This window comes from Cryptotermes secundus, unplaced genomic scaffold (assembly GCF_002891405.2).
Source record: "Cryptotermes secundus unplaced genomic scaffold, Csec_1.0 scaffold93, whole genome shotgun sequence".
Taxonomy (NCBI): Eukaryota; Metazoa; Arthropoda; class Insecta; order Blattodea; family Kalotermitidae; genus Cryptotermes; species Cryptotermes secundus.
The window spans coordinates 1,402,544-1,428,988 of record NW_019736393.1 but is presented as its reverse complement, the minus strand read 5'-3'; the positions used below and the strand labels follow the sequence as shown (position 1 = coordinate 1,428,988).

Here is a 26,445-nt window from a genome sequence, read left to right as displayed (position 1 = left end):
ACTGACTTACAACTGACTACTGCTTGGCTGGTGTCCCCACTATCTAACCCTTGGCACCGAATGTGTAGAAAACACCATTTCCAGCAGTTCCTCTATTGTTTCACATGGACCCATTGCTGTGGGAACCTGTTTATTTCGGAGCTGCTACCTAGTAATGGGTCTACACACTACAATATTGTAACGTGTTTCGTTACTGAATATGCCATAGAGATCGTTAATTGGTTTATTTAGCAACCTACAAATCACGGCTACAATTAATTATAACAATATTGCGGGCTTTCACAATTTATAACCCTATTCGCAAATCAAATCACGCTACTGTCAGTTGACTACACATTTCATAGTACAGGAGCTATACAAGAGTCACTGTGTTACACACTCCCAATTAATTCTCAGTTATCACAAACTGTCACTGATTATCACACTTTTACTCGTTCATGGCTGACTGGAGAACTATCTTCGGCCACTGATACACTTTAACTATCTCCGACGACGGCTAGATTCCAACTCTACTCGCAGGCTGCTGCCTTGAGAACTGTTGATAACACACTGGCTCTCGCTTGCTGCTCAGCCGGCTTTTATTCCGTTCGCTGTTACCTGTTGCCGTCTTATGTCACTGCGCGTTACGTTACCGTGCGGAGGGGGGGAGCGCTGACTCATCCGCCACGTCACTGTGGCCTGAGTTGCCATGTTGCTGCTGGGTAGGGAGGGGTTCTCCGTTGCGCAACATGTCGCAATATATTGTTTTTTTTTTTATTTAATATACAGTTGGACTCCAGCCCCCACTAAGTGAATTAAAAAAAATTAGTTATTACTAATTTTGTTTTTATGCAAGGCATTAGTGAAGATCAGTGACAACAGTAATTAACAAAAGTTTAACTATAAATTTCTTTTGTGAGGCTCTCCGCTCAGAGTAGAGAGTAGATCCACTGAGCCTCCACAAAGTAAATTACCTACCATGGCCACTCATAGTATTTGCTGATTAGGAGTTAAGAGAAGCCAAAATATGAAGATCGATGCTCCAAAGTATACGATTTTCTTTCATACTTCACTTGTACTATCAACAAGTGAAGTCTGTATTGTACAGACGCCTAAAATTTTTAAGAGTTCTTTAAGAAGATATTTGGTTTTGCATTGTTTTTATAGACTGGAGGAATTTTGTTGTATGAACTGTTAATATGTTTTTTCGTTTAGCATTTAAATTTTATTGTAATTATATTCAATTGTGTTCAATGACTGTGTTATGTATATTTCATATTATAATTACCTTGACTTGTTCCAATAATTAATTGGAACATTTGTTCTGATATGTGACTCATTCTGTATCCAATGGTTTGTGAATTTATTTTCCACCCTGTATCTGGATCTGTTTGAATTTGAAATAAACTGAACTGAACTAAAAAAAAAAGTTATTATTACCTGTCCACATTCTTGAGCTCGACATTGGGCTGAGTATTGAAGGAATGCTTTTTAAAGTAGACATCTTGGAAGTATGAGTTCATGTTCAGGCCTGAAGATCCAAAGTGGTATGTCCGAGACACATCTGGAATTACGCACTCTCTGCCTTTACGAATCTCAGGCAAACGCATCCACATATCCCAATCCCACATCTTGAAAACAAAGCATGAAACTGTTAGTCATTCTGTAAGTTGCATCTATGCTTAACTAACATTACACTGTGAGGGTGTATGGAGAAGTACGAGTATAGCTCCACATTTTCTTCACCTCAGCACTAAATAGAAGAAATTTCTCATCTTCATGCATAGCCACTTTACTATCAAAGAGAGTGTCCCTAGTATGCACTGAATATGAGGCTGTGTGTGGGGGGGAGGGGGTGTTAGAGCCAGTCTGGAGGCTGAGGAGAAAAGAAAAAACTCTTACCCCTTATTAGTTATTCTATACAACATTACCATCTTTCCATGAGAATGGTAAGTGCAAATTCTAGTGTGTATTTATTATTCACCTTTCCCAAGACACAACAGACAAAGACACACCATGCAGTCCACTGAAAGTCAACTGACATTTTGGAGTAACATTGCCTCCATCTTCAGGGTCAAAGTATAAGCCGAGCACCCTTCTTAACCACATCTGTAAGGACCTCAGAGCATACAAAATACATAGTTTCCAACAGTTCTTTTATTCACCACTCCCAACACCTAATTTTGCTTACCTCATTGGTTTCGATGTTCATGTAGAACTTCACCCTTTTTAAGAGTGAATTTTAATGAGCCCAAAGCATTGCTTATGTAAATGATTTGGGGGGGGGGGGCTCTTCTGTTTTAAATTGAAGATATGCAGTGCACTGGCACTCTAGAAGAGAGGGGGCCAATAGATACTATTCATGTATGATCACACTCCATACAGCATACCTGACTTTGTAGTGTGCATTCTACTGGACAAAGAAAGTGGAAAACATGGGTTATGCTCATATCTCACACAGCACTTGTAATGTCACTAGACTGGTATGTTGAACTGAATTGAATTTATTTACATTCTATAAATCCTAAGTAGGTTAGTACCTTATTTCATATTTAATGGCAGGTTAATACATATCAGATCTGTTGCTGGAGATATGAATCTAGTGCAGTAAAGCTTATCACTATAGATATCACACTCTGTAGAATCACAAACTGTTTTCATTTTGTACATCTTATCAAAAGATGTTTCAAATAAAAATATGAAGTAGTGACCACTAGATGAAATGGGACCATAACTATATTTAGATAAGCAACTGTGGTGTGGCACCCATGTTTCATCAAAATCTGACGTGTAACCCATTTGAAGCATGGTCAAAGAACACATGCATGACCTTCCTTTCTTGGAGTTCATTTTATATATTCTGGGCAAGAAAAGGCATACAAACTAAGTTACTTGAAAAATGTAATGTCATATTTAGTGCTAACTGTGGGAAACAAGTGATACTGGCCTTGTCTGGTGTTGGCCACTTGGATTCTAATTCATCTTTGTACAGAGATCTCTTCATAAGCCATCCAAGACCTGGCATAGTTTCAACACGATACAGTAAACTTGGATCGTCACTTGTATGCTCATAGCCCTGGTCATTCCATGCCGAGATGCAATATATCATTTCATCTTCCTCCAATAAGCGTCGGGTCTGACTGAAGTAACTAGAAGGAAATTTATTACTGGACAAACACCACTTTGATAAATGCCAATGCAGAAATTCTTCAAACATAGAAGAATTTGTACAATAAGATCCCATGTGTGGCAACTTCCTACTTTTATTCAAATTGTTTGGTCCCAAAATATTTCGTATATCAGTATTATATCAGTATATTTATTCTTCTTAAAATTTATTCTGCTTGTAAAACATCTTGCTGATGAAACATAAACATTTTACTTATTATGTTTTTTATAACACTCACACTAAAGACACATGTCCGTCCAATGAATGTAAGCAAGCAGAAGCTACTTGGAATATAAGTAGATCTTGAATGACTATAAATCCCATGAAGATCACTTGTATTTTCATTTGTCAGTCCTGTGTGTCAGTTATGTTTTCTGTAATTGATAGTGGACTGGAAGTATGAGCAAATCAAGAGTGAAAATATAATTTTCATTTATAAAATAATTTGAAGCTTAAAATTTACCTAAAGAAATCTGGTGACACATCCAAATCCTCCTCCACAATGATGGCATATTTGGCATTTGGGAATATGTTGAATGTGGCAGTGAGTGATGCTTTATAGTGCTGTGATATTCGAGCATTTTTAACTCCAAGTGGTGTATGCTGGATTCCTCGAAGTCCAAAGAGCTTGGTAACTTCAAGAGGTTCCTCAAAGTATCCATCGATGAACACTGTTATCATTTCAGGGTTTACCCCATGTGCTGATAGCAGTGATCGTAACATTCTGCAGAAACAAACAAAGAGAAGAGAACTGTCAATCAGTTGTTACGAGCACTATCCTCATCCCAATCATCATAAGACACTAACAGTTCATCATCAATATTACAGTCTTGAACCAAATGCCAGATTTATCCATATTATCAAAATAACATCAACTTATTTTGATTTTTATTTCAAAATATTGGATATGTATGACTTCTAGGAGGCATGTAAAGGCAGCAGGATAAAAATAATTACAATTTTTGGAGAATTAATCATATCATCCAACATTAGAATGAAAATTTAACATTGTAGACAATATGCTTTGTGTTTCTTCTATCATCAGTATGTCTCCAGGCTCTTATTCTGGCAAGGCCTTTTTCTGTCTGCTTTAAATTGACAATTTTTAAATATCAAGTGAATATTAGGTTTTATATTTTAGCGTCCTGTTGCACTGATTTAAGTCCATGATTTATTTAATCCGTCTTGCAGTGCATACACTCATTTATCTCCTTCTCTCCCTCGCACTACATGTTTCGGCATAATAATGCCATCTTCAGGTGCTTACTTATCCACGTCAAACCAGTTCATTGCATGCCATGTTCACACATTAAAATAACTAAAATATGTATCTATCATATACATTGTCAAACGTTAAAAATATTAAAATTGTTCAGGATACCACATCGCTACGTCGCCCCTCACTACGTCAGTCACGCCCATTCTCCTTTGTTGGAGCACTCCTTCACTATCTTGTGTGTTGTGCTTTTGTTGTGTCGTGCTCCTGCGACTGCGTGTGTTATACTGAACAGTATAACACACAACAAAAGCACAACACACAAGATAGTGAAGGAGTGCTCCAACAAAGGAGAATGGGCGTGACTGACGTAGTGAGGGGCGACGTAGCGATGTGGTATCCTGAACAATTTTAATATTTTTAACGTTTGACAATGTATATAATAGATACATATTTTAGTTATTTTAATGTGTGAACATGGCATGCAATGAACTGGTTTGACGTGGATAAGTAAGCACCTGAAGATGGCATTATTATGCCGAAACATGTAGTGCGAGGGAGAGAAGGAGATAAATGAGTGTATGCACTGCAAGACGGATTAGATAAATCATGAATATTAGGTTAATTCTACAGTTATTAAAATTGTGAGTGACATAATGAAATACAGTTACAGCACCTGCTGCCAGAAGTGTCATGTTTTCAAATGCATGGAAAAAAAAAAGCATTGATAAGAAGCATTACCACACTCACCTATATAAGTAGTGAGGTCTGTTGCTTGCTATAATTGCAACTGGCACATCATGAACTTCATTATTCAAGACCTGAAAATGCAAGAAGTGGAGAATACTTCTCCTTTCATTCAGGCACATAAACACATTTAGTTCACTGGTTCCCAAACTTTATGAATCGATGAACCACTTACATTAAAACTCAAGAATATGTGAATCATCACCTTATGGGCTTTTGCAAACGTTTAAGGGAAGGTTGTGAGACCTTAATGTTAATGTTACCAAATTTAGAACCATTTGTCAAAGTAACCACAACTTCTACAGCTATGAAATTTCATATTTATGTAGCTGAGAATTCTTTGCATTATTCTTTGCTTTAGAATTATTTACTTGTAAACATATCTTTAATATTCTTTCTCTAAAAGACATAAACATAAAAATGGATACAGAAAATCATTGACTACATGTGTGCCAAATTTCATAAATATATAGCTTGTACTTGCTTAGTAAAATGCCCCCCAAAAAAAAAGTAAAAATTAAGAATGCAAAGATAGGGATTAATCCTCCCTTAACTGACAAATAACCTTCTCTTCTTCCAGGCATCTTGCACTGGTCTAACATCAGACAGTTAAATGTTTGCATGGTGTCTCAAAAATCATTATCCTTTGAAGGATTCAGAACTCAGGGAACCACATTTCTCCAACTTACAATAAAGTGTCAGTCCTAATCAATACAGTGCAAACTATCATGCTCTATTAATTTTTATATTTCATTAACATGTTTCTATCCCTGTCTCAAATAAGATCCTTCAAAATGTGACAAAATTTTTATAAGTTTAAAAACAAGGATGGAAATGCAACCTGATTCTTCAGTACCTCTCTAGAGCCATTCTCAACACCTGTCATAAATGTATAATCACAAGCTAAGTAAGCTACAAGCAAGGGCCGCACCATAGCTCAAGAGGTTAGTCGCTGGCTTCCCACAGCGGCGGCCAGGGTTCAATCCCGGGTCTGGTCAAGTGGGATTTGTGGTGGACAAAGTGGCGCTGGGGCATGTTTTCTCTGAGTACTTCGGTTTCCCTTGCCAGTCTTCATTCCACCAATTGCTCCACAATCACCCTAACCTATCATCTGGGGCTGGTACAATAGGCCAGAAGTGGCCGCAGTACAAGGGACTTAGTCCCACCCCACTAGCATTAAAAAAAAAATTCTACAAGCAGGTTCATATTTATGTCAGATATTAAACATTCAATCATAACAGTCAGATGACAAAGATAAATACGAAACATGTTTTCAGATATTGAACTTACTGGTTCAGGGTTGAACAAGAGTGGAGCAGGGTCTGTACAGCTACATACACTGCCATAGCCTTCAATATGATTACAAAACTCTCTTCGCCGTTTGTTTTCTTCTTTATCTGCCCAGTCACATTCACTTTCTGTAAGCAGACACAACATCCCATTTACTATTCTATTAAATTGTAACTAAACACAATGAAAATAAAATAATATAAACTGTATCCAATCTATGGAACATCTAGGATTTCAGAACCCACTTCGCAGTTTCCCTGAATTTCTTTCCATACATCAAAACTGGACAGATGGAAGGAAAGAGAACACACGTGCACTCACTCACGCATGCACGCACGCACACGCGCACACACACACACACACACACACACACACCCACCCACTCTGAAACCAGGAAATGTGCAAGAAGCAATCACACAAGAGTATTCCAGTCTTCCCATATTTACTGCTTTTTCTTTTGCTCTTCTCATTAACATAATCTTTATCATTCCTATGATTATTCTATGTGTTTCTTTAGAACCTAAGTGAAAATCCAACACCAACAGAACAAAAGAGATCAAGGGTTTGTCACAAACTGCTGAGGGAAGGTATATATGCAACAGAGATGAAGTCATACAAGAATGCGGAAAAGCATAATGAGGAGTTTCATATTACATATTTTTCATCTAATAATTAAATAAAGGAAGAGGAAGTGAAAGGTGAAAACAGGAAGCACATGGACAACTTTTGGTAGGAAAATCTCTAAGGGAAAGATCACTTGGGATACTTTGCATATATACTGGAATATAATATTAAAATGTTATGATGATGTTATTTTTAACTTACAGGCTGGATTGAGCTAGATCAGGATTATGTTCAATAACAGTGAATTTCTTAATTGCTACAATAAATATCAACTGCTCACAGAAGACCCTTCACTATGCAGTTGCTTTGGATGTTGACACTGTCATCATTATCATCATCATCATCACCGCATGTCATGATTGTCATCATCACCACCATATTTAAACTGCATTATCTGTACTTCTTCAATCTTGTCTTCTGTTCTGTGACTGCCTGTAACATGCTTTCTTCCTGCTGTCAAGTACTTCAAAATGTTGGTATTTTTATTGATATTCTCGTTGTTGTTGTTGTTAAATATCAAATGAAATATGAATATTTATTTAAGTCAAATTTCAAAGTTAATGTGTGTATTTACCTTCAACTGGAACAAGAGGAACTTCAGTGCGAAGAACTACAGGAGCTCCCCAGGCATTGAACTCAGTACTCTTGCTGTAAGACTCTCCGAACATCTTGGCACCTTTCTGTGTCACCATTGCCCACATGTCTCTCCAGCCAATAACCTGAGCTCGCTTCGACCCAAGTCGTTTCAAGAGATCACGTGCAGGCTGCTTCATCTGGAATGTCCCTTCATCCTACAGTTGAAACAAAGAATTGAAATCAGTTATAGCAGATTTCAACAAATACGGCATGTAACTAAGGGTTGATACTAAATTCTTAGCTCACAGAGGAATTAATGGCATCTGGAATTTATCAAACCAACCACAAACATTTTGAGAAAGTTGGAATTAATCTCTATGTGCTGTGTGGCGAGCAGACCTGAGCAACTACCATAAAGTGTGTCCAAACGTTTCTGCTATTACAAAGGCACAGTGAATGATGCCTAGGTATGGGTCAGATCCAAATAGAATTCTTCCAAATTATGTCAAAAAAGGAACTTGTTTTTCCTGACCTTTATGGCAAATATGATGATCCTTCCATCAGACACCATGTTGAGGAACAGTGCCATAGCTTCATCTTCGTGTGGCGAGTATGTGTCAAACGTACGCTGTGTCATAACGCTGCCACTGGCCTGATTTAGCACCAGAACATGGATGCCCCGTCCCTTATGCTCCTCACCATCTTCCAGGATCTAGCAAGCTACATTTACATTAAATTTCTCTCATTGCAATTTATTAGTAATACAGGAAGGAATGTTACCATTGATTCGCACTTTCCTCTGAAAGATTATTATCATTAACACGAACCCATAGTTAGGTAAGTAATTATATAGTATTGAGGAATAAATGTGCTAGAACAAGTCCCATTTCATATAGCAGCAATATAAGAGGTACTGGCATCTTATATCAAGTGACTCCTTTGACAACTTCAGCCCTTACCTCTGAAAAATCCAAAACTTTGTGAATGTACAAAAATCCATGCACTCATCACACTGATATTTTCGATGTTTAACTCATACATGTTGTCAGACTATGTCCACTCCTGGCCTGTTAGCTTGATTGCGTACTTTTGATTGAATTAAGGATTTTAAACTTCTTCTAAATCACTGTACCCAGTAGAGATATGACTCCTGCTCTGAGGTATTTAATCAGTCATACTTTTCCAAGAAAGTCAGTGTTACCAATTTTTAATTTTCTTTGACTTAAAAAGTTGCACAGAATCTTCAACAAATCACTCTTGGCTAATCTTAGTAATACATACACAATCATTAAAAATGTCTTATTTTTGCAATTATTATTTACTGGCAAAACATCCATTGAAATGCATGGACTTCTAACAGATATGAATTTGATAAGACACTTTGTTGCACCTACTCTGTGTTATACACGTTTCAGAAAACACTCATTGTTAAAACAAAAAAAAACTCCGTGGTTTTAGTCCGCAAGCGAACCATACCGACCGAGCAACTGCCGCTTATCAGCGAAGTTTAGTGCCAACTCATTGTTAATATATATTAAAATATTAAAAGCTAATATTAAAAACTGTAAGGAAAATATTTCATCTGCAACCATGTCTTGAAAGAGTACAGATACACTAAAAGAAAAACTACAGTGTAAGTAAAAATAAAGTGTTTTAATTTGGTTACAGTCTTTTTGGACAACCTTTAAATCCTCCATATGTAACTTCACTATATCACTTTATAACTCACAAATACATTTAAATGCTCCATCACCAATCATAGCTGCAAGGAAATATACAACAGTAAAACCTGAACAGTGAACCAAATTATATTTCATGAGAGACTGATGTCTGAGTTATAGCATAACATGAGGTTTAAAGAGACTCCAGTGTCATTGCTGTGACTTACCGTTGTCCCATCAACAGACACCGAGACTTTGGACTGGCTGCTGACTACTTCAATGGCAAGTGACTTGGGCTGACTTTCTTGCAGCCTCAAGTTGTTTCTCCTGTTTCTTCCATCAACCAGCTCTCCCCCATCTCCTGGCGATATACAGAGAAGCTTACAAACCCAGTTTGGTGTAAGAAGTGGAACCCACAATATGAAGGTCCTCCTGCCTTCATTCCACCAACAGCTTAATACAATGTGTCCCTTTGACATACATGAGACTCAGGTAACTGAGTCATGGTGTGGAAGAAGTCTGGTACCGTGTTTCATTGTAAGTTTGTGATTCTGAATTGATTATATGAAGTCACATTTGTATTACAAAGACAAAACAACTCCATCCAGTGTGACTATTTAAGTTTAAGTTTAACTAAAACAACAAAGTTTTAAAAACTTTAAAAACTTTAATATACCAGGAAAGCTGCTGTGATTGTAAACAGTTGGATTTTGTGTGTATTGTGCATTCCAGGCATTGTGTGTGTATGTATTTTAGCACTCAGAACATCCATTGTGATAGTAGTTTCCAAATAAGTATCGATGTTCCCTCTGAAGATGGTCTGTAAGGTCCGAAACATGTAAGGGTGATAAGTTTTCAAGTAGAAAAAACTTAAATAGTCACACTGGATGGAGTTGTTTTGTCTTTGTAATTGTTAGTGTGATGGACCAGAATGAAACAAATCAAATTCACATTTGTATAATCATAACAGCTAAAAGCCCTTCACACTTTGGAATAAAAATATGAAAATGAAGACATGTTTTAGGATTACTATAGTTCTATATCTGAATACTAAGTACAGAGGGACCAGAAGTTATCTACGGACACAACCACAAAGTTGAACTGAAATGTAATGTATGGTGTGTAGCGTGATACTCTTTCAAAAGATCCTGCTAGTCACATGAATGCCAGAGCCAAGAATGGCAGGATATACAAAAAAAATGGTACCGGAACTGTGTGTATACATTTTTCTTGGCTCATCTGTATGTCCTTTTTGTAATGAAATGCAGAGATTTCAGAATTGTATGTGTTCTTCATATTTCCAATAAGTAATTATTACTGTGATATATTATTCTTGTAGCATTTTAGCCTACTTATTATATACATTCAAGATAAAGTAAATGTGACATTGTCCCTCTGCCTAAGCACTATGAAGTATGTACATGGTGCTTGGAGAAATATTTCAGTGTATTATGAATCTACCATTAAATAATAGATGAATAGTCAGCTTCACGTCCAGAGAAACATCCCCTGGTAACCACATGGTACGGGGCTGAGTTAGCCTAGAACCTGAAGTAATTCCAACATAAACTGCAAAATCTTATAAGCCACAGATAAAATTTCACCAGCTATTCACCAGCTATAATTTCACCTCGGCACAGCAGCTGTAATTGCATTTCTCACTCCCTCAATAGTACGGACTGTAAAACCGATCTTCATATAGCCCATAGAAAGTGACATGGGCCAAGATTGGTTGAGTCAAGAGGCCAGGTTTGCCCTTATCTCAAATGCCCTGAATACTGATTCAAAGTGACCCAGTCTTCAGAATGAGGATATAATTTCTTATTGCAGTTTCTGGGTTTTGATCTTGTGTAGTCCTGTAGATGGATACCAGTATTTTAGAGGAATATGCTGGCTCCAACTCCAGGAGTGAAGTATGTAACCACCTTACTTGCAATCTGCTTACATAAGCTAATCAATTCCTCATTCAATGTACTTCAACATTGATGACGAGACACGTTCATCGAATTTGTGGTATCCGCCTATAACATCACACAGTGTCAAACCGAGAAGTCCACAGTGTAGAAAATCACCATGATGAAAAGTTGAAAACATTCATGAGTGTGTAAACACTGCAGTTGAAACATTGTGTTATTAAACAACCAATCAATCAACCAGCAAGGATACAAACCAGTTACTTCCTGAATGTTCGTCTGTTATGTCACTTTGCTGACACTTGACAAAAGAGGAGATTACAAATCTGAAATGAATTTCTCACCTGTAGTTTGCACTTCATCATGAAGACGTCTGCTTGTGTCTAGGATAAACATGATGTTGATACCAATTGTTATGAGTAGCACCACAATCAATAGCCCCTGCAACACAACAATTAAACCTTGTTCAACTGTTCCTGTAAGATAACACATACTATATAATTTATCCATGTTCAATTCTATTCAAAAATTGTTTTTCCTTGTATTATTTTTTTCTGGTTATTGCACTGATTATCTTTGGTTGGAAAACTTTCTTCTTACTAAATACAAATAGTAGGATTTAAAAGAGATTGATTGCATTCCTGTTGTGCTAATTAAATGTATATAAAAGTACAGATTTCAGTCAAATACAACTTTTATTACAAAATGATTAAAAGACTACATGTTTTGGCAATTTTTATTCACCATCATCAGACCATCATTATCATTGTCTTTTATATGTATGTGCATTGTATGCCTACAAAACAAGGGACCCATAAAGCTTCCTCTTCACACTTACAGGTCTGGGCGAATTAGAATCACTGAAACATGTAGCCTTTTAATAATTTTGCAATAAAAGTTGTATTTGACCAAAATCTATACTGTTATATACAAATATCACGGGACTAGTGAGTTCAAGGATTTAATTTCATTATGTCTTGTACAGATGCTACATGTTCTGGCATCTTTATTTCTTTAGGGATAATAATCCTTCAGTTTTATGCAATTTTGGATAATTTTATGAGCTTCATAAACCATTCTGCATATAGGAGTTCTCAACCCTTGAAAGGAAATGCTGGACAAGATTCTAGAATTGCTCATTAAATTCAAACTTCTGGTTTCCCATTGCCTCTTTCAGCAGTGCAAAGAAATGGAAATCAGTGCAAACTAGGCCGAAACGGTGAAGTGGCTGCTAAAGAACACTGACACATGTTGGCTGTTTGGGCAAGACATTGTATCGCTGAAGAACTTTCTTCCACAGAAAACACATCATTGTAAATGGATTCAGGCACATTCTTTCAGTCCATAGAAAACTGACAGAGATTACATGCAGCTATCCCCATAATGCAATTGCATGTCACAAATCTGCAGAAAGTGTATTCTTGAATTTTCTTAGGATACTTACTTACTTACTTACTTATTCATGGAGCTGAACCCTTCTGGAGGAGCCACCAATTCTGCAGCTACTCAAGAAAATCCCAGCATTTTATGGAACCGAAAGGTTCATTACCGTGTTCACAAGATCCTTTCACTGGTCCCTATTCTGAGCCAGATAAATCCAATCCATACCATCACATCCTATCTCTCTAAGATCCATTTTACTATTGTCCTCACACCTACACCTTGTTCTTCCCAGTGGTATCTTTCTTTCTAGCTTTCCCATCAATATCCTATATGCATTCCTCGTCTCTCCCCTTCGTGCTACATGCCCTGTCCACACTCTGTTGCATTAACACACATATATGAACACATTCCATGAATGAATTTTATCAACATAATTGGTCATGAGTGTGTAAATTTGTAATGTATTTAATTCAGTTAATACAGGTAATTTAAATAAAATTATATTAATTCAAGTTTTATAGTAAATTGTTTTTAATTTATCTTATTAAATTTTTTACTTTATGTTACTATTTATGTTAATCGATTAATGTAAGTGATTTTGATTGTGTGATTCGTGTAATTTTGTATATGTATCTTGATATATATATATTTTCAAAGGGAACATTTCCACATCCTAGGTCTGTTACTTGTATGGATATACAGAAAATAAATGAAATTAATTAATTAATTCTCCTCAGAAATTGAGAAAATCAAAGATCCTGGGAGAAAACCAAAGATAAGTAACTTTCCTGACAATGTGTCAGGTCTCGCGATGTGTGATGTCCTGAGATAACTTTATCTTCTAACGATGCCACGGTCTGTAATGTACGTACCTGGAATATCTTTGTGAGAAAGCGCCGTCTCCCCAGAGGCCGGGTGATGAGCGCCTGTGAGTTATACAACACGCCTCGCTTCGGGATGAAGGGCTGTGAACGCGGGTTCGGTTGCCAGGACTCCATGCCTCTGGGCTCACACTGCACCACTCATACGCACCTGAGGGCAAAGGTATATTTTGAAATAACATGGCGTTGTACATATATAATTAATAGAGTCGAAGTCAGACAGGTGCTTGGGTGATGATTGGGTTCGGACACAATGAGGAAAGAAATGTCGAGTTCAGAGCAGAACAAATATTAACTGCCTTTGATAGCATGTAGTAAATAAAAGTTGATTCTGACAATATCGGGTATGTTTATCACAAAAACGACAGCCAAAAACTTGTAAGGCGCAAGGGCTTTTTTCCCCCCCGGTTCTGTCATTGTCTAAGTCATGTACGGAAGTTATACGTACATATATACCAGTTGAATGTAGTGACAATTATAAGATGAAACTAAAATGTTGTTCACAAATAAAATATTACATTCTTATATTATGACAGATGAAAGTTAGAGTAACGCTACAAAAGTACAAAAGTAAAAAAAGCATTTTTTTCACCCCAGAATTCAATATAAAGTACCGTGATTCAAAACGTTTGTATTCAGGCGTGGAACCAGCATATCACAATTAACTTCAAAAGTCTGTTTGGCTTTACTTCACTAGATCCTTGTCGATTGTGTTGTGAATGTTGAAGTAGCAGTAGTAGAAGGTAAAGCTATCCCTGTAACAGGCCGCGGAGGTCCGTAGAATTGTCAGACGTCGAGGCTCCCACATTTTCTAGACAATCGGTTCACAGATGTCGGTGAGGTTGTCAGCCTTACGCGCCTGCCGCCCTTTACCCCCCAGGAAGATTCCTGGTATTCATTTCTGTTAGAGGCTGAGTTGGCCCTAGGACCATAATGCAGATGGAAGGAATAGGTCAATTGAGAAATCCAATAACCTCATCGAGAATCGAACCTGCGATCTTCCGGCTTTATAGCATAGTGCCTCAATCAACTATGCCACCGTGTGCCGTAGTAGTAGTAGTAGTAGTAGTAGTAGTAGTAGTAGTAGTAGTAGTAGTAGTAGTAGTAAAAACAACGACAACAACAACAGTGTTGAGAAAGAAGAACAGAACTGACAGACAGAACAACCTGCCTTTGACGGAACGAATTCCCTGCAACTGAACTGAAAGACGAAATTTACTCTCGCAAGAGCTCATCAGTTCCGTAATTTAGGTGTCGCTGGTTCACAGTGTACACGAAGGTGGTTATAAATGGAATCTTGAATCGAGAACTGTGTTGAAATGCAATTTGCTGCGGACAGTGACAAAATGCAAACACTATAAAACACACATTTCGAGAATTTTTCACCTCGTTGACAGACCGTGTATAATAGGTAGGCATGGACTTTTTGATGATGACGTCCATTCAGTTTGGAAAAATCAACATTATATGTCACAATGGTGGCGCGTTACTGCGACAAACGCGAAAGGTGGGGGGGTGGTGAAACGAGGACCATGTTAAGCTATACTTCTGCGGTTCTGGAAGTTAAGTATTCAACAATCACTTTTCGCAGCCGCCTTCCAAGAGTGTTTCCCTACACATAAGCACTTAATAACGCCAAAATTCCTGGGACTTCCCATACGCACAACAATTCTACACCAGATGAACCAGGTTTTGTGAAATCGTATACAGAAAGTCATCGTGGAAATCTACATAACGAGGAATTCTAGGCTTACAATAATTGTGTTCTGAATATTATCCACCCTCCTGTTTTTATTTAAGACACATAACATTTAGGAGATTGGATTCTGTCTCCGTCTTCAGGTGGAACCTACTCAGATGGATCCAATCGATAGAACTAGTCCCTATCTCCGGACACCTGCACCAACACAAGATAGGATATATCACGTGATTCTAACGTATTGTCAGAGTTTCCGTGGCCTACAATTTTCAAACCGGAAACAATGAAAGTGCGCATGTTGAAGTTGTTTAACATTCTGCAGTATTTATTCTATAAGTTATACAACATTTTGAGTTACAATTTCATATTCCGTGAGCAGTTTTAATTTGTTATTTTCGGTTTGAAAATTACAGGCCATGGAAACTCCGACAATAATTTAGGGTCACCTTGTACAACCCAAGCAGAGCATAGCCCATCTACGAGAGTTTAGACAAACACTAAAATCGTTAAAAAAAAACTCCCCAAACACAAGAGGCCTAGCACCTATGTCCATGCACTATTTCGGGGCTATAATTATAATCAGAGTATTGTCAAACTATAAGTCTCCGAAATGTTGTGTATTTAAAATAAAAAAACAGGAACATGGATAATGTTCAGAAACAATATAACTACAACTGCAGGAGCCAGGATAGCTCAGTCGGTATAGCGACTGGCTACGGGCTGGACGAGTGAGGGGTCGGAGTTCGAGTCCCGGTAGGGTCAAGACTTTTCTCCAAGTAGTCCAGACCGGCTCTGAGGTTCACTCAACCTCCTTTAAATGGTATCGGGGGCTCTTTCCCCGGGGATAAAGCGACCGGGGCGTGAATCTGACCACTCACCCCCAGCTAGTTTCGAGGTCAAGAAAATGTGGATCTATACATCCAAAGTGCTTAATTGGTTAAGCACAGAGACAACAATAACTGTATTAACATGCCATCATCACAAACTTTAAATAATATCTAGACTTTTAGTTTATCACTTTCACTTCGAATTATTCGAGTGTTAATAACAAGACGGATAAGATTAATGGAACATGTATGAAACAAATAATAAATGCACGCAGAATTTTGTTTAGAAATTCACAACGAAGACATTATTTGGCAATTCTTGGCGTATATCTAGTTATACAGTAAAATGATGCTTCGCGAGATTACGATAATGGGGCGCGCTTACAGAGCTCTGCGCGCGCAGGTTACAGCCAGAGCCATCTCTGCTGGTAGATTAACTTGCCAACAATAGACTCTCCGACGTGAGCTAAAGAATGCGTATTTAGAACAGCTTCTCGAAACTGTATTGTGTAACATTTTTAATATTGGATGTTGCGACTGTGAACACGAGGATATGCTAGTGACAGAATGATATTACAGCAAATGTTCAAAAGAAGTGAATTACATATAACCGACTCAAAATGGAATCCAATAGCGGTTTTTTTCTTTTGTGTCTGACTTGATGAATTTTCAGACTCCATAAAAGCAGGGACTTTCACCATTAGCCGAATTTAATGTACTCAACGCCAAAGGAAGGAAACATTACAGATACTTTGCTGTAAAGATTTATCATTCACATGCAATTTTGGTCGAAACCGGGGGGAAATATTGTGACATGTAGACCCATTACTAGGGAACGAATTGGCAAACATGTTTTCGTAAAGATGGATTATTGGAAACCAAAACGACGTTTCCGCGGATACTGGTGATCACGAAACATTTCCTTGGATACGAGACTGAAGATGTCGGCCCACCACGACCTTATACAGGAGCCAGACGTAAATCAGACGTCAGACGTAGTTCGGACCAGAATTAACGGAATAAAACGGAGTACAGTGGAGTAGTGAAGCGTGAGTGTCCAATCGAAGAAGATGATAGTGTGCGAAGTGTGAGTGTCCACTCGAAGATGACAGTGTGTGAAGTGTGACTGTCCATTCGAAGAAGATGACAGTGTGTGAAGTGTGAGTGTCCATTCGAGGAAGATGACAGTGTGTGAAATGTGAGTGTCCAGTCGAAGAAGATGACAGTGTGTGAAGTGTGACTGTCCATTCGAAGAAGATGACAGTGTGTGAAGTGTAAGTGTCCGTCCAAGATGAGAGTGTGTATAGTGTGAGTGTCCAGTCTAAGAGGATGACAGGGTGTGAAGTGTGAGTGTCCAGTCGAAGATGACAGCGTGTGAAGTGTGAGTGTCCAGTCGAAGAAGATGACAGCGTGTGAAGTGTGAGTGTCCACTCGAAGAAGATGACAATGTGTGAACGGTTATAACCAGTCGTACAAAGGTCAAATAAATTCGATCATCAAAACGAAACCCGTCTTATTAGTCACGCAAACCCCAGATACGTGGCAATACGTACTACGGTTTTACATGAAAGTGAAAGTTTAAATGGTCATTTCGGCGACTCTGGCACAGATGGGCTCTTCAAGAGACTGATGTCAGAATTTGGTTTCGCTTCGGGGTGAAATTGTGGGTTCTTCTTTATTTTTCCCGTGGGTTACTTAACAGCGCTTACAGTATCGAAACTATATTGCGTTGAATGGTAGGCTGTTATAAGAATGAACTGAAAAGGATTTGGAAGGAAGCGGCCGTGGCATTTGCCTGAACGGACTCAATAAACCACGAAAAACTTCAGGGAGGACAGCAGGTGTCCCCGACCGAGATTCAAACTAAACCCCTCCAGAGTGTTACTTCCAGACCAACTTGTTCGGTGCGGGCTCTTATAAACCTCTGTGGTCTAGTGCTCAGAGTTCCTGCCTACAGATTCAGAGGTTCCGGGTTCGATTCCTGGGGCTACCAGATATTTTCGGAGAAGTAATGTGTCTGGAACGGGTTTCACTCAGCCTCGTGATAATAACTGAGGAGCTACTTCAAGGAAATAGCGGCTCCGGTCTAGAAAACCGAGATTAACGGCCGTGGGGATCCATTGGGCTGACCACGCGACACCCTCTATCCGCAAAAGTTGGCACTAACTTCGCCGACAATCGGCGGTCGCTCGGTCGGTATAGTTCGCTTGCGGACTAAAACCATGGGGGTTTGTTTTGTTCATATAATATGGGGAGTTACTTGCCTATGTGAGACACTATCAGCTTCTCAAGAAACACTCTTCTGCGTGCAGTCAGTTATGTTATATGCAGAATAATGAAAGTTGGCCTCTACAAATCCAATCGTACAGTTTAGAACGGAGAAATAAGTTACGTTATGTACCACATAGGCCTACATTATCTTCTAAATAATGGTCGGCAAACACTACGCCCCCGCGTTGGTGTCTCCACCTTATCGTGGTGAGGGGGTTTGAGTATGCCAAGGACCCTGAGAGCTATACCAGCGGTAGCGTAGCTACTGGCAGGGCCTCCCTTGCTGGACAGGTCAAAGGGTAGGCATCAGACGAAGAGAGACACCAAAAACCGAAAACCANCAAACACTACGGAGAATGTCGCAAAGAAACGTATACGAAACCTTCACGAGACGCGATGCGATGCATATACTATCTTCTTGATAATATCTCACATAATACACACCTACAAACTTCTATTCCTTTCGGCTTATTAACTGCCATGAATATGATAAATACTCTTTGTCGTTTTTTTATAAAAATGCATCACAGTAGATGTGCATGCATAAGCTAGCCGATCACAATGGTCGCGAGGTCTAAGGCATGAACTGTCTTCGCCCGCTCAAACACTGCGTTCGTGGGTTCGAATTCCACTCAAGGCATGGCTGTTCGTGTTAGATAGCGGCCTTGCGACGAGCTGATCCCCCTCCAAGGAGTCATACCGACTTAGATTAAGAGACTGAAGTGAAACGAAGCGTTTTGCGGATGACCTAACTAACTCCATGGAGCTGGGCCCTTCTTAAGAAGCCACCAGTCGCTCAGCTACTCAAGAATTTCCCAGAATTTTACAGATGCCGAAGATTCAGTAATGTGCTCACAATATTTCGCTGCTGGTCCCTATCCTGTGACAGATGAATCCAGTCCATACCACATCATCCTCTCCAACCTATGTCTAGGTCTTCCCAGGTCTCTTTCCTCCTCGGTTATGCCGCGCCATAGCTCAAGCGATTAGTCGCTGGCATCCCACCGCGGCGGCCCGGGTTCGATCCCGGGGTCTGGTCAAGTGGGATTTGTGGTTGACAAAGTGGCGCTGGGGCGGGTTCTCTCCGAGTACTTCGGTTTCCCCTGCCAATCTTCATTCCAACAAATTCTTCAATCATAATCACCCGGGGTAGGCTACAATAGGCCAATCAGTGGCCGCCGTGCCGAGTGGACTCAGTTGGGCTCCACCCCTCACTAAGCGAATTGAAAAAAAAAACTCCTTTGTTTCCCACCAAACCCATATATCCAATCCTTAGGTCTCATCCGTGCTACATGCACTGTCAATCTAAATAACATTAAAATTCGTCAAAACACATTTTTTTCTCTGATTTTGTCATTGGACAAATATGGAGTCACCTATATTCGGGCGTACACGGTACATTCGGTACTGCATTTCGCACTGATTCCAGATAACACACATGCAAGGGTGCAGGGCGGTCATTTACAGAAATACAGCAGCATCAGGGAACGTGCAGGCTATCCATTTCAAAGTTCGCGACCTCTCCATGAGCAATTCAGATCTTAAACGGCGAACGAAAGAGTTTCGACACCTGATGAAAAGATGAGGCTGGATGGAGGGCATGAACTGACCACTGGAAGACCAGCAGCCCCACGGCGAACCTACTAGTACATCTTACTTGAGCACTTTAATTACTTTCCCTATTCTGACGGGAAAGGAGACTTACGGTGTATCCGGGCGTAAGGCTGTTTCGAAATGGTTGATTCGGATGGACAGCGAGACTGAGTCACCTCCTTAGATATTGCATTATAATATGGATGCGCAGACGTGAAGAGGGGGCACGTGGTAGCGTAGTTGGTTGAGGCACTGTGCTACAAGCCTGAAGGTCGCGGGTTCGAGTCACGATGAGGTGGATTTTTCAATTTACATGTTCCTTCATATGGCCCTGAGGTCGACTTAACCTCTAACAGAAATGAGTACCAGGAATCTTCCTAGGGTTAAAGGGCGGCCGGCGCTTATGGCTGACAACCTCACCGCCATCTGTGAGCCGATTCTCTAGAGAAAGTGTGGGAGCGTCCACGTCTCACGACCTTATGGGCCTCCACGACCTGTTACTGGGATAGCTTTACTTTTTTAGACGTGAAGAATATACTGTGTGACGCCGCGCAATCTGGTAGAAGTAAACTTGTATCAGACTAAACGGCGTCACACTGACTGTCGTGATAGCTTCAGACGTGTCAGGCCTACAGACTGCGGGGTATTCAACGTACGGTGACGGTTCTTGGAGAACCCACTATTTCAATTGCTTCTAGGTGGTGCTGCCCCTAGTACGTACTGACAGGACTACACGCTACACAAGAATGTCAGAGAAGTTGCCTGATGAGCACGGCGGACACTGATATCATAGTGGGGTTTACCAACCGTAGGGCAATGCCCGCGGACAGATTGGCGCTTTCGGAAGGATTTCGCTTGCACAGGAGAATTTTATAGCAATCATAATGATAAGCGGATTATAAGGGGTCATGGTGATGGTGTATAACAGTCCGGATTACCGGGATTTTGGACCGGACGATGGACAAAGTCCAAACTCCCAGTAATCCCGAGCAGTAATAATGTCCCCATCGCTAATCATCGCAAAGGGAGCTCCATTGAACCGGATTTCTGTTCCGTTTCATGGAGAACTAAATATTCAGCTTGTTATATTAATGTTAGTGGTTCAGTGTCAATAACAGCGGCGTTTGCTAAGAGAATTACCAAATCTGGTCAAATATTTTTGCAAGATATATAATACAGATTCTTATGTCTCGATGAGAGAAAACACGAGGTGCAAACGTATTCATAACCTAATTCTTTCAATTAACATGTTTTGTGTGAAGTATATTCACAGGAAGACCGCTATAATCCCTTAGTTATATATCAGCGATCACAGTTGCCGCGCCGTCTAAGGCATTTTCGCTCGCTCAAACACCAGGATCGTGGGTTCTAATCCAACTTCAGGCATTGATGTCTATGTGTGTTAATCTGTATTTGTACTGTGTGCAGGTATCGGCCTTGCGACGGGCTCATCCCCCGTCCAAGGGTTCCTACTGACTGTGTTAAAAGATCAAGAAACTGAGAAAGTGGCCAAGGTCCAATAAAAGGCAGTAGAATCATAGATAGATACCCGATATCCGAACCAGGCAGCGGGCCTTATTCAGGTGTTCAGATTAAAATAATTAACACACTTTGAAAAAACTACGTTATGAGGACTTCCAGTGAGACAACATTCTGCTGTTAAGACTTTCTTCGTTTCACTAAATATGTACGTCACACCGCAAATGCAAAACGTCTGCATTGAAGTTTACCGGTCCACACTCTTTGCTTCTAGATAAGGATGTGCAGTCAAGGACAGGCAGTGGGTTGCGTGTTCGGGGCTACCGTCCGACGTGAATGGGTCCTCTCTTATCGCGCCGCTGTAGCTATCTGTACATACTTGGCGTCATTCTCACTTCCTGTGCTCCCTTCAGCGTCACGTAACAAAGGATACTACTACGCATGTTGAACACTTCTCTCTGGATTGCAGAAACAGGGCACGTCGCGTTTTACAGCACACTGTATCGCTAACTGCGAGACAGGCAGAAAGGTAAAGTTACTCCCGCTTTTAATTAAGCAATGCGCTATGAAGACGAATGGGAGAATGGAAACATTCATGCATCCATCAATGGCTCTACAGCTCTTTGCTGGGACCTGGCCTCCCCTTCAATTTCTTAATCTTTTTTAGACAGACGGAAGGACTCATTGGAAAGGGGATCAGCCTGTCGCAAGGCCGCTACCTACACACATAACAACACAAACACAGAATTAACGCACACAGACATCCATGCCTCGAGCGGGATTCTAATCCACGATCCCAGAGTTCGAGGGAGCGAAGACAGTTCATGCCTTAGGCCGCGCGGCCACTGTGATCAGCCAGAATGGATGTATAGTTCCATGAATTCTCATACTCTGCAACAACAGACCGAGGCAAGTGGTCAGTTTCACGCTTCGTTCCCTTACCAATGGGGAAACAGCTCTCGGGCCTTCGTTGGACAGGAGACAAAATCGGCCACCCAAGCCGGTTCAAGGCCGATGGATACGAGTAATGAGTAATACTGACTTACGTCCAAAGCTGATAAAACAACTGAACAAGTTCCGATACTGTAACTGCCTGGGCTACGACATATCACACAACGCAGACGATGTCTAGATATGAACACGTGTGGAACAATACAAATAACGTTAAAAATAGAAATTATATACAAAAGGCAAAGGTAAAGATATCCCTGTAACCGGTCGTGGAGGCCCATAGGGTTGTGAAACGTCGATGCTCCCATATTTTCTAGGCAATCGGCTCAGACATGGCGGTGAGGTTGTCAGCCTTACGCTCCGGCCGCCCTTTATTCCCAGCAAGATTCCTGGTACTCATATCTGTTAGTGGTTGAGTCGACGCCAGGGCCATAGTGCGGCTGGAAGGATTAGGTCAATTGAAAAATCCACTGACCTCACCGGGAATAGAACCCGCGACCTTTCAGCTTATAGCATAGTGCCTCAGCCAACTATGTTACCGCGTGTCCCAACTAGAATGGACATGCGGATTAAATTATATAAGCTAATAACAGCTCCTATGCTTGTGTCCAGAAGTGAAAACTTGACTTGCAGGAATTTGAAATTTGAGAAAAATGAAACAGCACAAATGTGCGTTTTAAGGCTTGTCAGACTGTCTACAGGCTGGACGACAAGAGTCTCGATAGGCCGCGCCATAGCACAAGCGGTTACTTGCTGGCTTCCCACCGCGGCGGCCCGGGTTCGATCGCGGGTCTGGTCAAGTGGGATTCGTGGTGGACAAAGTGGCGTTGGGGTAGGTTTTCTCCGAGCACTTCGGTTTCCCCTGCCAATCTTCATTCCACCAATTACTCCATAATCACCCTCACCTATCATTTGGGGCTGGTACAATAGACCAGAAGTGGCCGCAGTACAAGGGACTTAGTCCCACCCCACTAGCAATAAAAGAAATAGAGTCCCGATAGGATCAAGAATTTTCTCTTCTCCACGTCGTCCAGATTGGACCTGGGGCCCACCCAGCCTCCTATCCAGTGGGTACCGGGGGCTCTTTCACCGGTGATAAAGGGGCCGGGACACGGTAGCCGAGCGGTCTGAGTCATGTACTGTTTTCGCTCGCTCGGAAACCGGAATTGTGGGTTCGAATCCCACACAAGTCATGTATGTTTGGTATATGTATGTGTTTATTCTGTTTTTGTGTTGTCCTGTGTTCAGGTAGAGGCCTTGTGACGAGCTGATCACTCATCCAAGGAGTCCTACCGTCTGCATATTTATCATGAAACTGAAAATAAGAGGTCAGGGCCCAAGGGGGCTGTAGAGCCAATAAAAAATATAACTGTAATGGTGAGCACATGCAGGCAATAAAATTGATTTAAATGTAATGTACTATGTTAGAATGTGGGTAAGATGTATATAAATGTACACAAGATGCATAGACAGTGTCTATTTCCGCTTGAATGCCCGTAATTACAGCTCACTTTGAAATTGCTTTGACACTTCCCGAATCCAGGGCGTGCGCATAAAGAACAGGGATTAGTGAAGTACATTAAGTCCTCGTTTAAAGTCGTGGATACTTTCTTGCGAACAGCGGCGTTATGTGAAACGCCGTTAAGCGGATAGATTTGTTTACCATAAAAACTTAAGAAACAAGTAGGTTACGTCCCTCGGCCTTTCTTCACCCCCCCTCTCTATAACATGCATTATAATACAGAAAACATGAACACGACTGTAAACACGTGAACAATTCCTGACCATAAATGCATGCAATTATAAATTAAAACGATTTTTACTGTGTATTAATCGGGGGCAGGTTTTAGCGTAGGTGAGTGAGGCACTATGCTACAAGCCGGATGGACACAGGTTCCATTCCCGATTAGGTTATTGGATTCTTTTTTCAGTTGACCTAATCCTTCCAGCCGCTCTATGACCCTGGGATAACTGGGACAGGCAGATGACTAAACCCATGAAAGGTGCCTACAAGAAGACGAATCAGCCACACATATCCTATGTGATTGTGGGGCCATAGCTTACTTAAGATTTGGCATCCTGGGTCAGTTCTTCATGGAACCAAGTGACTTTTATGATGTCCCCATAAGCAGGGTCCTACAGTGTGGGATTAATAATGGGTTAATCCAAAGGGGAAGCACAATAGATCATTGAAGGTCGCAGTGTAAGGGCCGGATTCTATGGCCCACCCCTTACACACATAACATACACATGGCCCTGGGATCGACTCTACCGCTAACAGAAATGAATACCTGGAATTTTCCTGCGGGTAAAGGACGGCCAGCGCGAAAGGCTGACAACCTCACAGCCATCTGTGAGCCGACTGTCTAGAAAATGTGGAAGCCTCGACGTCTCACAACCCTGTGGACCTCCAAGGCCTGTTACAGGGATAGCTTGGCGCGTAAGGCTGACAACCTTACCGCCATCTGTGAGCCGACTGTCTACAAAATGTGGAAGCCTCGACGTCTCACAAACCTATGGGCCTTCACGTCCTGTTACAGGGATATCTTTAGCTTTTCTTCTTATTTCATTCACCGATGGCGAAACGAGAAGCGAGCGAGAAGTGGATGAGGGGCCGGTCTCGTCCACTTTAAACACGTGATTTGGAAAGAAGCCCTCCTCTTCTATCGTAGGACGTAATAACGCGTTACCACGGAGCTGCGTGCAGCCTTGGTATGAACAGTTATCAACGTAATAACCAGACAATGTCAACTGGGACGTCAGGAGAGGACTCAGTGCACTGCATTCTCAGAGGCGACGCCGAGCAGGAGGCAAGCAAGATTTAGAAAGCACAGTGCTACTGTTCTTTGCTTGGCTAACTTAGGCTTCAACATATAAAATTGAGACAGCTGACTTTCAACAGACTACACGGCGTCATATCCCAGAAGACAGGAGTCTTAAATAGCTTACTGATCTTCACTGTTTCTAGTTATCCTGTTTTCCTATAAACTATCATGAATATTTCAACGATAAAGAAGGTAAAAATGCTCCTCTGCTTAGTTAAGCTCCATGAAAACGAAACGGAGTGGAGGTGTAGCTCCACGTATTCCTAACATCGGCATGAAATGTAGATAACCTGTCAGTTTCATTCAGTAGCCTCTTCTCCCGGCGGAAGGAGCCCTGAAGGAGGGTAGGTGGGCCCCAGAGCTGATTTATACAGTGTGGAGAAAAGAATAACCTCTTGCTCATATCGAGAATAGAATTCGAATTCTCGATCCCCCAGACGGTAGCCTCGTCGCTATACATGGAAAGGTTTGTCCACCTTAACCCTAGAAGTGCCAAGCTGTCATTTTTCGTTGCACAAAATAATATACTACATGAAAACCCCAAGAACTTGAGGTGTCGGAGAAAAATTCCCTCCAAATGCTTTCTGACGGCGTAATTCAAATAAAATTCCAACAGATGTCACATGCTGTCAGATATACCAGTTTTCTTTTGTAGAGGTCGAAATTTTCGACACTCGCAAACTTAAGTATCACAAATCAAACTCACCGCTATCACGTGACCTCGGTCCATCACAGTTCATAATATCTGCAACAAAGAGAATAAATGCACTCTGTTGGGCTTCATTCTTTTTTTCCACTGGCGAATTCGGCTGTGGCATGTTCTCAAACAGAGTTTAGTTGATAAATTACGAATCTTATCGACAGTCTGTACGACTTCTTGGACAGGGGATCAGCCGGCCGCAAGGCCGCTACCTACACAGTACAACATAAACACAAACAAATGCATACACAGACCTCGACTGGGGTTCGAATCCAAGATCTGATTTTAACAGGCGAAAACATTAAAAACGGTAAAGCTATCCCTGTAACAGGCCGTGGAGGTACACAGGGTTGTGAGACGTCGAGGCTCCCACATTTTCTCTAGACAATTGGCTCACAGATGGCTGTAAGATTGTCAACCTTAAGCATCGGTCGCCCTTTACCCCTCAGGAAGATTCCTGGTACTCATTTCTGTTAGAAGCTGAGTCGACCCCAGGGCCACAGTGCGGCTGGAAGAATTAGATACATTATAAAAAGTTTCAATGATCTCATCTGGATTCCAACCCGCGACCTTCCGGCTTGTAGCATAGTGTCTCGACCAACTACGCTACCTCGTGCTCCCGGGAAGAAATTTCGTGTCTTAGGTAGGCCGCACACCGACA

General features: G+C 40.8%; 1 protein-coding gene across 6 annotated transcripts in view; it reads right to left on the bottom strand.

The window, feature by feature from the left end:
* LOC111869778 (protein O-linked-mannose beta-1,2-N-acetylglucosaminyltransferase 1) overlaps positions 1-26,445 on the bottom strand; it is a 420,171-nt gene that overhangs the window by 7,439 nt on the left and 386,287 nt on the right. For 5 of the 6 annotated variants that reach the window (XM_023861532.2, XM_033753555.1, XM_023861535.2 and 2 more), the window contains 11 exons: positions 25,791-25,829; positions 13,431-13,590; positions 11,520-11,616; positions 9,490-9,623; positions 8,134-8,313; positions 7,600-7,816; positions 6,402-6,529; positions 5,115-5,185; positions 3,612-3,872; positions 2,927-3,128; positions 1,420-1,610 (listed from right to left, as the gene is read on the bottom strand). In XM_023861532.2, the coding sequence (XP_023717300.1) occupies positions 1,420-1,610; positions 2,927-3,128; positions 3,612-3,872; positions 5,115-5,185; positions 6,402-6,529; positions 7,600-7,816; positions 8,134-8,313; positions 9,490-9,623; positions 11,520-11,616; positions 13,431-13,556 (1,607 nt within the window). In that variant the 5' untranslated portion in view covers positions 13,557-13,590; positions 25,791-25,829. The remainder of the gene's footprint in view (positions 1-1,419; positions 1,611-2,926; positions 3,129-3,611; positions 3,873-5,114; positions 5,186-6,401; positions 6,530-7,599; positions 7,817-8,133; positions 8,314-9,489; positions 9,624-11,519; positions 11,617-13,430; positions 13,591-25,790; positions 25,830-26,445) is intronic. The other variant, XM_023861533.2, reaches the window with a different exon arrangement.